This window comes from Oncorhynchus clarkii, chromosome 25 (assembly GCF_045791955.1).
Source record: "Oncorhynchus clarkii lewisi isolate Uvic-CL-2024 chromosome 25, UVic_Ocla_1.0, whole genome shotgun sequence".
Lineage (NCBI taxonomy): Eukaryota > Metazoa > Chordata > Actinopteri > Salmoniformes > Salmonidae > Oncorhynchus > Oncorhynchus clarkii.
Window position 1 is genome coordinate 44,072,321 of NC_092171.1, and position 16,788 is coordinate 44,089,108.

The 16,788-nt window shown below is 44.8% G+C and overlaps 1 protein-coding gene across 1 annotated transcript; it reads right to left on the minus strand.

Moving 5' to 3' along the window:
• On the minus strand, positions 1-16,622 carry LOC139383994 (transmembrane protein 87A-like). The gene is made up of 20 exons (XM_071128625.1): positions 16,494-16,622; positions 15,726-15,783; positions 15,353-15,450; positions 15,001-15,117; positions 14,798-14,845; positions 13,211-13,267; positions 12,202-12,352; positions 11,623-11,684; positions 10,934-11,117; positions 10,629-10,728; positions 9,240-9,333; positions 8,209-8,389; positions 7,958-8,016; positions 6,569-6,672; positions 6,312-6,388; positions 5,766-5,836; positions 4,323-4,375; positions 1,704-1,734; positions 530-590; positions 1-475 (listed from the first exon to the last, which is right to left on the minus strand). Exons 1-19 carry the CDS (start codon positions 16,596-16,598, stop codon positions 549-551), a joined length of 1,692 nt encoding a protein of 563 aa, XP_070984726.1. The 5' UTR covers positions 16,599-16,622; the 3' UTR covers positions 1-475; positions 530-548.
• Positions 16,623-16,788: the final 166 nt, after the last annotated feature.

Here is a 16,788-nt window from a genome sequence, read left to right on the forward strand (position 1 = left end):
GGGGGGGGGGGGGGGGGGGGGGGGTGTCAAATTAATTATCTTGGGAGGTGGTGGCAGAAACTAACATAAAAAGCCTCACAGTGACACATAATAATGCATTTAGCAAATCTGACAAATTATCAGACTGCCCCTGTGTCAATACTATTATAGATAGGTGTCAATGGCAGACTGACTGACTCACTGGGCCAAGTGACATCCCAAATGGAGTACACTACTGTTGACCAGGGCCCATAGGGTAGTACACATACCTTATGGGCCCTGGTCAACAGTAGGGCACTACCCTATGGGCCCTGGTCAACAGTAGTGCACTACAGAGGGAATATGGGGCCATTTGGCAAAGCCGTAGAGTTTATTAGCGGCTGCATGGCGGTGCTCAAAATGAAGGAACATAAAAGTGTTGTACATAAATATAGGATCTGATGGATCACTTCATTTGACTCCATCAATGGCTGCCTCGGTGAAACCCCTCCCCTCGGTGAAACCCCTCCCCTCAGTGAAACCCCTCCCCTCAGTGAAACCCCTCCCCTCAGTGAAACCCCTCCCCTCGGTCATTCCATTTTGGATCTCTCCATCTTGGTTTTCAGAATTTCCTGGGGACAAAAAGCGAGAGAAACATGTGTCTCTGTTGAATGATAGTAACACAAAATATAACTTTTGACTGAGCTTTATTTTTTTGTATTTTTTAAAAAAAATAGACAAAAAATGTGACCGGCAGTCATTAGAGACATTGGGGCGGAAGGTAGCCTAGTGGTTAGAGTGTAGAGGCGGCAGGTAGACTAGTGGTTAGAGTGTAGGGGCGGAAGGTAGCCTAGTGGTTAGAGTGTAGGGGCGGAAGGTAGCCTAGTGGTTAGAGTGTAGAGGCGGCAGGTAGACTAGTGGTTAGAGTGTAGAGGTGGCAGGTAGCCTAGTGGTTAGAGTGTAGAGGAGACAGGTAGCCTAGTGGTTAGAGTGTAGGGGTGGCAGGTAGCCTAGTGGTTAGAGTGTAGAGGTGGCAGGTAGCCTAGTGGTTAGAGTGTAGGGGTGGCAGGTAGGGGTGGCAGGTAGCCTAGTGGTTAGAGTGTAGAGGAGGCAGGTAGTCTAGTGGTTAGAGTGTAGGGGCGGAAGGTAGCCTAGTGGTTAGAGTGTAGAGGCGGCAGGTAGCCTAGTGGTTAGAGTGTAGGGGTGGCAGGTAGGGGTGGCAGGTAGCCTAGTGGTTAGAGTGTAGGGGAGGCAGGTAGCCTAGTGGTTAGAGTGTAGAGGTGGCAGGTAGCCTAGTGGTTAGAGTGTAGGGGTGGCAGGTAGCCTAGTGGTTAGAGTGTAGAGGCGGCAGGTAGCCTAGTGGCTAGAGTGTAGAGGTGGCAGGTAGCCTAGTGGTTAGACTGTAGGGGGGCAGGTAGACTAGTGGTTAGAGTGTAGGGGGGGCAGGTAGCCTAGTGGTTAGAGTGTAGGGGTGGCAGGTAGCCTAGTGGTTAGAGGCGGCAGGGTAGCCTAGTGGTTAGAGCGTTGGACTAGCAACCAGCAGGTAGCCTAGTGGTTAGAGCATTTGGCTAGTAATCGAAAGGTTGCAAGTTCAAATCCCCAAGCTGACAAGGTACAAATCTGTCGTTCTGCCCCTGAACAAGGCAGTTCCCAGGCCGTCATTGAAAATAAGAATTTGTTCTTAACTGACTTGCCTAGTTAAATAAAGGTAAACATTTTAAAAAAGAGAGAAGTTCCTTATTTACCTCCTCTTCGTCAAGCATTACTGGGAGGGCTCTGTAGAGGGAGACCGAGAGAGAGGGAGACAGAGACCGAGAGAGAGGGAGACAGAGACAGAGAGAGAGGAAGACAGAGATAATTGCTTATTTGTTCATGTATGATTTTTTTAAATGTACAGTACCAGTCAAAAGTTTTAGAACACCTCATTCAAGGTTTATTTTTTTAATTTTTTTAAATTTTACATTGCACAATAATAGTGAAGTCATCAAAACTATGACACATATGGAATCATGTAGTAACCAGAAGTTTTAAACCAAATCAAAATATTTTATATTTGAGATTCATCAAAGTAGCCACCCTTTGCCTTGATGACAGCTTTGCACACTTGGTATTCTCTCAACCAGCTTCACCTGGAATGCTTTTACAACAGTCTTGAATAAGTTTCCACATATGCTGAGCATGCTGGTTAAGTGTGCCTTGAATTCTAAATAAATCACTGACTGTCACCAGCAAAGCACCCCCACACCATCACACCACCTCCTCCATGCTTCACGGTGGGAACCATGCAGAGATCATGCGTTCGCCTACTCTGCGTCTCACAAAGACACGGCGGTTGGAACCAAAAATCTCCAGTTTGGACTCATCAGACCAAAGCACAGATTTCCATCTGGTCTAATGTCCATTGCTCGTGTTTCTTGGCCCAAGTAAGTCTCTTCTTCTTAGTGGTGTCCTTTAGTAGTGGTTCCTTTGCAGCAATATGAGCATGAAGGCCTGATTCACACAGTTGATGTTGAGATGTGTCTGTGTCTGTATTTATTCGGGCTGCAATCATCGGAGGTGCATCAGTGAACTCTAATGAACGTATCCTCTGCAGCAGAGGTAAGGGTTCCCGAGTGGCGCAGCGGTCTAAGGCACTGCATAGCTACAGACACTGATTCGATACTACAGCCCCACAGGGCGGCGCACAATAGGACCAGCGTCGTCCGGGTCGTTGGGGACGTCATTGTAAATAAGAATTTGTTCTTAACTGGACTTGCCTAGTTAAATCAAATCAAAACTCAGGGTCTCCCTTTCCTGTGGCGGTCCTCATGAGAGACAAATTCAGCATTGATGGTTTTTTGCGACTGAACTTGAAGAAAACGTTCAAAGTTCTTAATTTTCCAGATTGACTGACCTTCATGTCTTGAAGTAATGATGGACTGTCATTTCTCTTTGCTTATTCGAGCTGTTCTTGTCATAATATGGACTTGGTCCTATTTATCTCAGATAGGGGGGAGTGAGGCTTAAGAAGGTTTTATAAATAAGCATCAACCAGTGGATCTTGCGTCAGCTATACAGAGATGACCAGTTTACAGAGGAGTATAGAGTGCAGTGATGTGTCCTATAAGGAGCATTGGTGGCAAATCTGATGGCCGAATGGTAAAGAACATCTAGCCTCTCGAGAGCACCCTTACCTGACGATCTATAAATTACGTCTCCGTAATCTAGCATGGGTAGGATGGTCATCTGAATGAGGGTTAGTTTGGCAGCTGGGGTGAAAGAGGAGTGATTACTATAGAAGTAGCCAAGTCTAGATTTAACCTTAGCCTGCAGCTTGGATATGTGCTGAGAGAAGAGCAGTGTACCGTCTAGCCATACTCCCACGTACTTGTATGAGGTGACTACCTCAAGCTCTAAACCCTCAGAGGTAGTAATCACACCTGTAGGGGAGAGGGGTATTCTTCTTACCAAACCACATGACCTTTGTTTTGGAGGTGTTCAGAACAAGGTTAAGGGCAGAGAAAGCTTGTTGGACACAGAAAGCTTTGTTGTAGAGCAATTAACACAAAATCCAGGGAGGAGCCAGCTGACTATAAAACTGTATCATCTGCCTGAGCTATGTTGTTGATGTAAATTGAGAAGAGCGTGGGGCCTAGGATCGAGCCCTGGGGTACTCCCTTGGTGACAGGCAGTGGCTGACAGCAGATGTTCTGACTTTATACACTGCACTCTTTGAGAGAGGTAGTTAGCAAACCAAGCCAAAGACCCCTCAGAGACACCAAATACTCCTTAGCCGGCCCACAAGAATGGAATGGTCTACTGTATCAAAAGCTTTGGCCAAGTCAATAAAAATAGCAGCACAACATTACTTAGAATCAAGGGCCATGGTGACATCATTGAGGACCTTTTAAGGTTGCAGTGACACGTCCATAACCTGAGCAGAAACCAGATTGCATACCAGAGAGAATAATATAGACACCCACCCCTACCTGGTCACAACACAACTAATTGCCTCAAACACATTAAGAAGGAAATAAATTCCACAAATGAACTTTTAACAAGGCACACCTGTTAATTGAAGCTGGTTGAAAGAATGCCTTGATGACAGCTTTGCATACTCTTGGCAAAGGGTGGCTACTTTGAAGAATCTCAAATATATTTTGATTTGTTAAACACTTTTTTGGTTACTACATGACTCCATACGTGTTACTTCATAGTTGTGATGTCTTCACTGTTATTCTACAATGTAGAAAATAGTACAAATAAAGAAAAACCCTTGAATGAGCAGGTGTGTCCAGACATTTGACTGGTACTGTATATAATTATGAACATAGCAGTAACTTGGGCCAATACATCTTCAACATTTTCATTTCTTTCCTACTCACACATCAGCAACAGTCGTGGGAATGTTCTCCTCAACCCATTTCAGGTCTTCGTCCTGAGAACAAGAGAAAGGATACATTCATTTATTGGGATATACGCAAAACAGTGTCTTGAATCAGATTGGACTGTGAAAAGATGACTAAGTTAAGTCATCGGACCCCAACCAAGGATCATCAAAAAGCAGTGCTATAAATTCTCGGACAACCCAAAGATTCCTAGATGCCCTTCCAGACTCCCTCCACCTACCCAAGGATGTCTGAGTACAAAAATCGGTTAACCACCTAACTGAAGAACTAAATTGAACTTTGCGTAATACCCTAGATGCATTCGCACCCCTAAAAACAAAAAACAATTGTCATAAACTAGGATCCCTGGTACACAGAAAATACCCGAGCTCTGAAGCAAGCTTCCAGAAAATTGGAACGGAAATGGTGCCACACCAAACTGGAAGTCTTCCGACTAGCTTGGAAAGACAGTAAGGTTTTACTGCTAACCTACAAAGCGTTACATGGGCTTGCTCCTACTTATCTCTCTGATTTGGTCCTGCCGTACATACCTACACAAGACGCAGGCCTCCTAATTGTCCCTAGAATTTCTAAGCAAACAGCTGGAGGCAGGGCTTTCTCCTATAGAGCTCCATTTTTATGGAATGGTCTGCTTACCCATGTGAGAGACGCAAACTCGGTCTCAACCTTTAAGTCTTTATTGAAGACTCATCTCTTCAGTGGGTCATATGATTGAGTGTAGTCTGGCCCAGGAGTGTGAAGGTGAACGAAAGGCTCTGGAGCAACGAACCGCCCTTGCTGTCTCTGCCTGGCCGGTACCCCTCGTTCCACTGGGATTCTCTGCCTCTAACCCTATCACAGGGGCTGAGTCACTGGCTTACTGGTGCTCTTCCATGCCGTCCCTAGGAGGGGTGCATCACTTGAGTGGGTTGAGTCACTGATGTGATCTTCCTGTCCGGGTTGGCGCCCCCCTCGGGTTCGTGCCATGGGGGAGATCTTCGTGGGCTATACTCAGCCTTGTAAGTTGGTGGTTGAAGATATCCCTCTAGTGGTGTGGGGGCTGTGCCTTGAAAAAGTGGGTGGGGTTATATCCTGCCTGGTTGGCCCTGTCCGGGGGTATAGTCGGATGGGGCCACAGTGTCTCCTGACCCCTCCTGTCTCAGCCTCTAGTATTTATGCTGCAGTAATTTATGTGTCGGGGGGCGAGGGTCAGTCTGTTATATCTGGAGTATTTCTCCTGTCCTATCCGGTGTCTGCTCCCTCTAATTCTTTCTCTCGGAGGACCTGAGCCCTTGGAGCCCTAGACACTGTTGATTTTGTTGCTGCAGACATGCCCAAAGTAATTACCCCTCTGGGATATTATATATATATATATATGTTTATATTGAATTGGACTCGCCGCCTCACTGAGTAGTTTTGAATTGAATTGAATGGACTGACCTCTTTACTGAGTAGTTTCTGTGACTGGGATCCATTAGTCTCAGCCTTGGTGCCTCTCATCTTCATCCCCTCTGGAACAGAAATGTGGAGTTAGATGCAGGGCCTTCAGAAAGTCTTCATACTCCTTGACTTATTACACATTTTGTTGTGTTACAACCTGAATTCAAATGGTTTAAATCAATTTTTTTCTCACCAATGTAATTTTAAAAAAAATATATATATATATAATTCATTTTGAATTCAGGCTGTAACACAACACTTTCTGAAGGCACCGGAGAGACCAGATTCGGGGTCATTTCAGGAAGTACACTGAAATTCCAATTCTCCTCAATGCTTTTCAAATAGGAAAATGTGGAATTGGGTTTACTTTCGGAATTGACCCCCAACCCCGCTAGACTGGAGTTGACCCCCAACCCCGCTAGACTGGAGTTGACCCCCAACCCTGCTAGACTGGAGTTGACCCCAACCCCGCTAGAGATCCCTATTGTCATATATTATATCAATACAGCAGGAAATCCTAACGTTAAACTGGTTAAAGTCTTTCACCAAAGGCTTCATTCAGCATGGGTTCCTTGGCGTCATCCTCCTCATCGTCTTCATCGATCAGAGGGGAATGGGAGAACCTGCGAGAACACAACACAGCCTCAGACAGGTGCTATATACTATTGTATATTACTACACTGTTACTATTGTAATGTATACACTTCCTATTAGATATGTATATATTAGAAGTGTTATTACAAATGACCTCTGTCCTCTATGAAAACATTAGTCTGTTAAAAAAAAAAATGTTGACCTCTGACCTCTGGCTGTTGGCGGAGGGTCGTAGCAACACCATGATGACCAGGAGGATGGTGGAAAAGAGGAGGCGCCAGAAGGCATCGTCTACCCACAAATCCCTCCAACCCTGAGACACACAGTGGCAGATACAGAGACAGAGACACGGTCTATTAAAAACACAAGACAACAGCATAATCAAGTATCATTTGTTTAGAATATGTAGCTATACACTGAGCAAAAATAATTTTAAAAAAAACACGCAAACTGCAACAATTTCAAAAGATTTGAAGTTCATAAGGAAAATCTGTAAATTTAAAAAAATTCATTAGGCCCTAATCTATGGATTTCACATGACTGGGAATACAGATGTGCATCTGTTGGTCTCAGAGCTTGGGGCGTGGATCAGAAACCCAGTCAGTATCTGGTGTTACCACAATTTGCCTCATGCAGCGCGACACATCTCCTTCTCACAGAGTTGATCAGGCTGTTGATTGTGGCCTGTTGGAATGTTGTCCCACTCCTCTTCAATGGCTGTGGGAAGTTGCTGGATATTGGTGAGAACGGGAACACGCTGTCGTACACCTCGATCCAGAGCATCCCAAACATGCTCAGTGGGTGACATGTCTGGTGGGTATGCAGGCCATGGAAGAACTGGGACATTTTCAGCTTCTAGGAATTGTGTACAGATCCTTGCGACATGGGGCCTTGCATTATCATGCTGAAACATGAGGTGATGGTGGCAGATGAATGGCACGACAACGGGCCTTAGGATCTCGTCACAGTATCTCTGTGTATTCAAATTGACATTGATAAAATGCAATTGTGTTCGTTGTCCGTAGCTTACGCCTGCCCATACCATAACCCCACCACCACCATGGGGCACTCTGTTCACAACATTGACATCAGCAAACCGCTCGCCCAAACAACGCCATACACAGGCCAGTTGGACGTACTGCCAAATTCTCTAAAAAATATGTTGGGAGGCGGCTTATGTTAGAAAAATGTACATTCTGGCAACAGCTCTGGTGGACATTCCTTCAGTCAACATGCCAATTGCACGCCATCTCACGCTCCCTCAAAACTTGAGACATTTGTGGCATTGTGTTGTGTGACAAAACTTCACGTTTTAGAGTGACTTTTTATTGTCCCCCAGCACAAGGTGCACCTATGTAATGATCATGTTGTTTAATCAGCTTCTTGACATTCTACACCTGTCAGGTGGACGGACGTATTATCTTGGTAAAGGAGGATATGCTCACTAACAGGGATATAAAACTAATTTGTAGACAACATTTGTTTTAGAGAAATAAGAGTTTTTGGAACATATGGAACATTTTCTGGGATCTTTTATTTCCTGTTCCTGGGAAACATGGGACTTTGTTTTTTGTTCAGTGTAAAATCTACCAACTCACCGTCTGGCAGTCGACCAGCTTAAACACTTTGGTCGTCCAGATGATGAAGATAATAGAAGCTACGGGAACAAAACAAAGTGAAAAGATAAAATAAATAACTTATCATTTATTCAATAAGTCAATATTGAGATTACAGAAACTTTTTTTCATTAAGTACCCGAGTACAACAAAATTCATATCAAATTGAAAAGCTGTGCCTTTCATACCACTGTGACATTAAAAGCATCCATAAATAATTCCCTTCAACTCACCCAGAACAGAGAAGATGAGTGTGTTGGTGAAATGCTGATACAGAGACAGCTTCACCACGTTCCTACGCAGCTTCAGAAGACGAGTGGTCTGGGACAAGCTTATGAAGATCCACCACATCACACAGGAGTCAATGAGAGAGAGACTCAGGTTAGCCACCAGGGCTACGGTCCCATAGAAACCCTGAAAAGAGAGAGAGAGAGAGAAAGACAGAGAGAGAAAGAGAGAGAGAGAGAGAGAGAGAGAGAGAGAGAGAGAGAGAGAGAGAGAGAGAGAGAGAGAGAGAGAGAGAGAGAGAGAGAGAGAGAAAGAGAGAGACAGAGAGAGACAGAGACAGAGAGACAGAGAAAGAGAGAGAGAGAGACAGAGAGAGACAGAGAGACAGAGACAGAGAGACAGAGAAAGAGAGAGACAGAGAAAGAGAGAGACAGAGAGAGACAGAGAGAGACAGAGAGAGACAGAGAAAGAGAGAGAGAGACAGAGAAAGAGAGAGAGAGAAAGAGAGAGAGACAGAGAGAGAGAGAAAGAGAGAGAGAAAGAGAGAGAGAGAGAGAGAGATTAACAGGACAGAGAAAGAGAAAGAGAGCGAGAGAAAGAGACAGAGACAGAAAGAGAGACAGAGAGGGAGAGAGAGAAAGGTAGAAAGAGAGAGAAAGAGAAATAAAAATATTGAGGACAGAGGGACAGTTCAAAGAACGAGACAGGTGCATCCAAACTTCACAAGGTGTCTCAAAGTGATCTAGATGAGAAGTGTAGTGATGACACTAGATGAGAAGTGTAGTGATGACACTAGATGAGAAGTGTAGTGATTGCACTCGATGAGAAGTGTAGTGATTGCACTCGATGAGAAGTGTAGTGATTGCACTCGATGAGAAGTGTAGTGATTGCACTCGATGAGAAGTGTAGTGATTGCACTCGATGAGAAGTGTAGTGATTACACTAGATGAGAAGTGTAGTGATTGCACTCGATGAGAAGTGTAGTGATTGCACTCGATGAGAAGTGTAGTGATTAATCCAAACTGTAGCTACTCACTCCTGTGACGCGCAGCACTCCCTCCACGGAAGAGAAGAGCAGGTAGAGCAGGCCTACTGCTGCTAGCCGGTGGACTGTGGTGCCCAGCCTGGGTCTGCGAGAGACAGAGCAGGAAAACAGGGAAAATCAGGGCCTGAACTCACAAAACAGTCTCAGAGTACAGATCTAGGATCAGCCCCCCCCCCCCCCCTTTTTTTTTTAGATCACACTGGAAAAAAATGGGGGTCTGATCCTCGATCAGCGCTTTTACTCGGAGACGCTTCGTGAATACGTGCCCAGATGTGTGGTCAAAGCTAGGCCATAAAACCAGGGCGTTGATGTGTGTGTGTGTGTGTGTGTATTAGTATCCTCATGGGTATGGGAAATCCCCAGAAGTCCCCACAAGGATAGTAAAACCTGCGCTGTGTGTGTGTGTCACAACTCCTTGTACATGTAAACACTGTACAAGATTGTAGTGTGAGGGAATCCTCCATTAATGTTAGGGTTAGTTTATTTCGTACCATCTTTGGCTCATTGGTGAAATTAGCATTATGACAATATATTGAATTAAATCATTCAAAACCCTTTATTTAATGCAATTGCAGACAGAAGTTGACAACAGGAACAGGAACAGAGCACGCATGTTGCTGAGTAAGTTCTGCGTCAAACAAAAAAAAAAGTCTCAAGTTATTTTTTATTAAAACCCAATAGTCCCGCCTTCGTGATGTCACTGACCACGCCGTTACCTTTTTACTCCTGAGACCAAAACCCTGTATCCATGGCGATACAAACATAGAGTTTTAAATGTTTATTTAAAAGCTAGGCAATAAAATGTCCCCCTCCCCAGAACGTTGATTTATTGTTGAATGTCTAACTGGTCTTCTCTCCCACACTCCCCTGCAGAGTTCTGTCTCAGTCGCACATTATGAGAGAGAGCGAGAGAAACTGTGGAACAATTCCAAAACTATATAATTAATGAATATATAATTAATGAATATATATATATATATATATATATATATATATATATATATATATATATATATATATATATATATATATATATATATATATATGTTAATCTATAGTCTAGGACCCTATAAATGTAAGTCTTATAACCTCTCCTTCTGTTTATATAACATAAGCATAATCAATTATTAAAATACATCAAACATCTGTACCGCCCCAAATCATGAGCGCTAGGTGAATCCTCACACCATACAGTCAGTAGGTGATGGACAATGACAACAGTTCAGTTCTGAACCCATAGAATAGTGTAATCACAGTCAGTCTTCATATTGTACGCTTTCCAAATGACACTCTATTCCTTTAAAACATAGTGCACTACTTTTGACCGTGGACCCTAGTTCACTATTAAAAAGGGGAATAAGTATGACAGGATGAACTCACTTGACGATGCCGTAGCCCAGACTGACTATGAGCACCAGGATGCGAGCCAGAGATCTCTTCAGAGCAGACAGCAACTCGGCAAAGATGACAGCACCTTGGACTGTGGAGGGAAAACATTCAAAAATATTATTATTATTATTATTGTTTTAAAGTAGATGTGAGTTGAAGTAAATTTACAGATTTACAAAAAGAGAATGACCATGATGCAACTCTCCATCAAATCAACCAAATCGACATACCCCAACAACAACAAAAAAATGACATTTGCATGTGCATTTCAAAATAAGAGCGTGAATCTAACCGACCATAGTCTCCTCTGTAGCGGATGCTCTGGTACTCGGAGTAGAAGACGGCCTTCTCCAGCATGCCCAGGATGATCACTCCTCCGATCCAGAACTGGATCCTCAACAGATCTTTCCAGTAACAGGCCGACCAGAAGAGCCAGAGCGCCCCGAAGAACACATACACTATACACATCACCATGTAGAACTGGGGAAGAACAAACACATCACCATGTAGAACTGGGGACCCTAGACCTGACCCTGACCCTAGACCTGACACTGACGCTAGACCTGGCACTGACCCTAGACCTGGCACTGACCCTAGACCTGGCACTGACCCTAGACCTGGCACTGACCCTAGACCTGGCACTGACCCTAGACCTGGCACTGACCCTAGACCTGACACTGACCCTAGACCTGACACTGACGCTAGACCTGGCACTGACCCTAGACCTGGCACTGACCCTAGACCTGGCACTGACCCTAGACCTGACACTGACCCTAGACCTGACCCTAGACCTGACACTGACCCTAGGCCTGACACTGACCCTAGACCTGACACTGACCCTAGACCTGACACTAGACCTGACACTGACCCTAGGCCTGACCCTAGACCTGACCCTAGACCTGTTTCTCTTATTTCTTGTGTACTTTTTTCCAGTTACACTATTTTGATATTGAATACTGTACTGTTGGGGCGGGCTGAAACACACCATCATAAGAGGCCAGTCTGCAGGAGAGGAGTATTCACGAGGCCCCTTCATCTCCACGGTCACTGTAAATACACAGACAGGCAGTCAGAGACAGGCAGTCAGAGACAGGCAGAGACAGGCAGAGACAGACAGAGACAGGCAGGGCAGTCACAGACAGGCAGTCAGAGACAGGCAGTCAGAGACAGGCAGAGACAGGCAGAGACAGTCAGAGACAGGCAGGGCAGTCAGAGACAGGCAGTCAGAGACAGGCAGAGACAGGCAGAGACAGTCAGAGACAGGCAGGGCAGTCAGAGACAGGCAGAGACAGGCAGAGACAGTCAGAGACAGGCAGAGACAGGCAGGGCAGTCAGAGACAGGCAGTCAGAGACAGGCAGTCAGACACAAGCAGTCAGAGACAGGCAGGGCAGTCAGAGACAGGCAGGGCAGTCAGAGACAGGCAGGGCAGTCAGAGACAGGCAGTCAGACACAGGCAGTCAGATTTCTCATCGCTCTGCAGACAGAAGGGATCTTCAATGACGAAGCACTCAGTCAAAAGGGCCTATGTTCATATTAGAGAGTGTCAGTTACGGTAATACTGACTGATAAAGGCCAAGTTTCCCTGGACATCATTAGGCTCCTCCTCCTCTGCTCCAGGGCGCCCCCCACTGGCATCTCCACGCTGCTGCGGCTGTACCTTCACTATAAACAGGTAGGGGCTGTCGGACCAAGCCTTGGCCACCGCACCTATATCCTTCAAGGGGACACATGACAAGACACTTCGAACGCATCCCAAATAGCACGCTGTTCCCTATTTTAGACAGTGGTGGGGGGGGGGGGGGAGTACCCGATTGTCATACTTGAGTAAAAGTAAAAGACACCTTAATATAGAATGACTCAAGTCAAAGTGAGTCACCATACGGACGGACACGCCTGGAACCCAAATGGATGACGTCGCCCAATTGAGAGTCGAGTGTGGAGTTAAATATATTTTAAAAAACGAATTTCTTTTAAGTATCAAAAGAAAAGGTAATTGCTCAAATATACTGAAGTATCAAAAGTATAAATGATTTTAAATTCCTTAAATTAAGCAAAGCAGATGGCACCATGTTCTTGTTTTGTTTAATATATGGATAAGAAGGGACACGCGCCAACACTCAGACGTGTGTGTTTAGTTGAGTCCACCAGATTAGATGCAGTAGGACCAGAGATGTTCTCTTGATAGGAGTGTGAATTAGACCATTTTCCTGTCCTACTAAAAGCATGCAAAATGTTACGAGTACTTTTTAAGGTTTCAGGGAAAATGTACGGGGTAAAAAAAAGTACATTATTATTTTATTTAGGAATGCAGTGACATAAAAATAAGTTGTCAAAAATATAAAATGATAAAAGTACAAATACCTCAAAAAACTACTTACGTAGTACTTTCAAGTATTTTTGACTTAAATACTTTACACCTGTGTACTTAGTACTTAGTCCACTACTTTTGACCAGGGTCCATATGCTGCCATTTCAGAAACACACTTTCAATGCAAAACACATTTAGAAACAGGCATGACTATGTACAACCTGTTTACAGATATCTTATAAAACAGAGTTCTGATTGGCTTACCGGCTTTTCCAGCCACCCCTGCGGAGCACTCTGATTGGAAGGCCTGCCTTCCTCGCTCTAAACAACAGAGTAACAGTGAGTATACAGATGGGTTTGGATCCATTTGATTTCAATCACTTTTTGACCGAACCTCTTGATCTGAACAAAACATTCTCTACATATTTGCCCACGGACAGCAACACCTTATTTACATAAGTATTCAGACATTTTGCTGTGAGACTCGACATTGAGCTCAGGTGCATCCTGTTTCCATTGATCATCCTTGAGGTGTTTCTACAACCTGATTGGTGTCCACCTGTGGATTTGGAAAGGCACACACCTGTCTATATAAGGTCCCACAGTTGACAGTGCATTTCAGAGCAACAACCAAGCCATGAGGTCAAAGGAATTGTCCGTAGAGCTCCGAGACAGGATTGTGTCGAGGCACAGATCTGGGGAAGGGTACCAAAACATTTCTGCAGCATCGAAGGTCCCAAAGAACACAGTGGCCTCCATCATTCTTAAGTGGAAGAAGTTTGGAACCACCAAGACTCTTCCTAGAGGTGGTTGCCCAGCCAAACTGAGCAATCAGGGGAGAAGGGCCTTGACCAAGAACCTGATGATCACTCTGACAGAGCTCCAGAGTTCCTCTGTGGAGATGGGAGAACCTTCCAGAAGGACAACAATCTCTGCAGCACTCCACCAATCAGGCCTTTATGGTAGAGTGGCCAAATGGAAACCACTCCTCAGTAAAAGGCACATGACAGCCTGCTTGGAGTTTACCAAAAGGCACCTAAAGTACTCTCAGACCATAAGATTAAAATATTTAAAGACTTCATTGTAGCAGATAAAGGAACGGAGGTACCAAGATGTAACTATTTGACCTGAATGCCAAGCGTCACGTCTGGAGGAAACCTGGCACCATCCCTACGGTGAAGCATGGTGGTGGCACCATCCCTACGGTGAAGCCTGGTGGTGGCAGCATCATGCTGTGGGGATGTTTTTCAGTGGCAGGGACTGGGAGACTAGTCAGGATCAAGGGAAAGATGAACGAAGCAAAGTACAGAGAAATGCTTGATGAAAACCTGCTCCAGAGCGCCCAGGACCTCAGACTGGGGTGAAGGTTCACCTTCCAACAGGACAATAACCCTAAGCACACAACCAAGACACCACAGGAGTGGCTTCAGGACAAGTCTCTGAATGTAACGGAGTGGGCCAGCCAGAGCCCGGACTTGAAACCGATCAAACATCTCTGGAGAGACCTGAAAATAGCTGTTCAGCGACACTCCCCATCCAACCTGACACCTTGAGAGGATGTGCAGAGAAGAATGGGAGAAACTCCCCAAATACAGGTGTGCCAAGGTTGTAGCGTCATACCCAAGAAGACACAAGGCTGTAATCGCTGCCAAAGGTGCTTCAACAAAGTACTGAGTGAAGAGTCTGAATACTTAAGTAAATTTAAAAAAAAATGTTGTTGCTTTGTTATTACAACAGTTTTTGCTTTGTCATTATGGGGTACCATGTGTTATTTTATTTTAGAATAAGGCTGTAACGTAACAACACTTTTCTTTTAAAATCAAAAGGTGTCTGAATACAATAATATAATACCTGTGGGCTGATGAGGGGTTGATAGGGGCTGACGTCTGTGTAGTACACCTGGACGGAGGACTGGAGGCGGGGGAGGGGGGGGGGACAGAGATATAATACATCAACCAAGAATTATAAGTCAGTGTATGGCAACCCCCCCCCCCCCCCCCCTCACACACCCCAACAACCCCAACCCCAACAACAACAACAACAGAAGAGCCGACCTTGGGTAGTAAAAGAGTCGAGCAGTTGTCGAAGTACATGTATCCCTGGCTGTAGAAGCCACTCCAGTCCTCCTTCAGCATGTGATCCAGACCAAACATAGTCAGTGCCTTGTTGTCCTACAGGAAGTAGAAACAGAAACAGGAAGGAGTATGTCTCTTCTAATGTAGAAATGATGGTGTCTAATACATTACAGGCAACACACTATTTTGTGGTTCCGCTATTACAACATTAATGTGATGGCACAGTTGGATATGTCGTACTGTTTCTCTGTGTGCTATGTGTGGTTTGTGTGCAGGGTTTATGACGAGTCTGCCTGTGAGAATGGGGAGAAGAAGAAGGGATTGTACTCACTGGAGTATTAAAGACTTCATTGTAGCAGATCGAGGAACGGAGGTACCAACTGATGTTGAAGGCCAGGGTGGAATCACATAGAGCCAAGTCGCCCTGGACTGGAGGAGGAGAGGAGAGTCAATGGCAGAAACACAGGGAAAGAGAGGTGTGTGGGGGGGGGGGCTATATTCCCTATACAGTAATAGTGCACTATTTTTGACTAGGGAGCGGATAAGGAACAGGGTGCCATTTCAGACTAAGCCCACGAGTAAAGTCAGTTGCACGACAGGAGTAACAGGAAAACCCTGTTTAACTACAGCCGTCAAATCAAATATTTTTGGGCCTTTTAAGCAAATGATCTTCGTTTTGTCGTCGTCCAAGGTTCATTACTTACATGTCATGAAGATGGTTGTGTTGGCGTACAATGTCTTCCTGAAGACGGCATTTTGTGACTAAAGAAACGAATAGATCAAGTTACCATGGCAGCAAGCACCTTGGACAACCTCTTACCAACTATGTGCCAGTAAGAGAAGGTTTTATGTAAACACTTGTCATGGTTGTGCAATACAACATCAGACAACTAGCTAGTTGGAAAGTTACCTAGCCTTAGTCTTGCTAGCAGTATTATCTCAACTTTAAGAAATAAGGAAACTAGCTATATACACATATTCCATTCACTACCAGACCTTAGATGAGTGGTCATGAGTTGGAACAGGTACACTGTGTGTGTGTATATATATAATATATTACAGTATTGTCAGGTTATTGAGGACACAACTGAGTCTTCTCGGCTCAAGGAGTAACGTTAGTAGCAAATCATCTGTGGTAGCTAAGTTAGTAGCCTATCTTCCCAGATCATGTGATGTAATATTGATCATGAAAACAAATCAGACCAGTGTAACGTTAGCTTCAGTACATACACTGGTGTCTGAATCGTCGAAAACCTTCATATTACATCTGTCAACCCAGGATGTTATTTACTTCCCTGGGCTTGAGTGTTGTACTTCAAAAAGCCTGCTGGCTAGGCTAGGCTACCTACTGCAGCTGCTACTGAAATACTGTCATGCTACAACACACACACACACACACACACACCACACACACACACACACACACACACACACCACACACACACAGGACAGTCACGGCGCATGTAACTCACTGAGTTGATGTCGACATTCCACAAGGACACTTCTGCCCCGATCCCTGGACGCAAAATTGAAATAAAAAACAACAAACATGACAAAAACACCGTGACATCTGGCATTTTTTTTTTCAATTTAATTTGTGTACGAAGCAGTTCCGCAGTCAGTTCCGGGGCCCGGAGTCTCTGTTGGGTGAAGGAGAGGCTTCACGGACGCGCGCCTGGTACCCGGATGGATGACGTCGCGCAATTGAGAGTCGTCTGTGGAGACGACTAGATACCGTATAATAAAGGATAAATGAAAATCTATGTG

Coding starts and splice junctions, on each gene's coding strand:
- LOC139383994 (XM_071128625.1), bottom strand. CDS start 16,598: ATGCCAGATGTCACGGTGTTTTTGTCATGTTTGTTGTTTTTTATTTCA. Junction 15,118..15,352: donor ATGAAGTCTTTAATACTCCA/GTGAGTACAATC, acceptor TACTTCCTGTAG/GACAACAAGGCACTGACTAT. Junction 5,837..6,311: donor CATGCTGAATGAAGCCTTTG/GTGAAAGACTTT, acceptor TTTCTGTTCCAG/AGGGGATGAAGATGAGAGGC.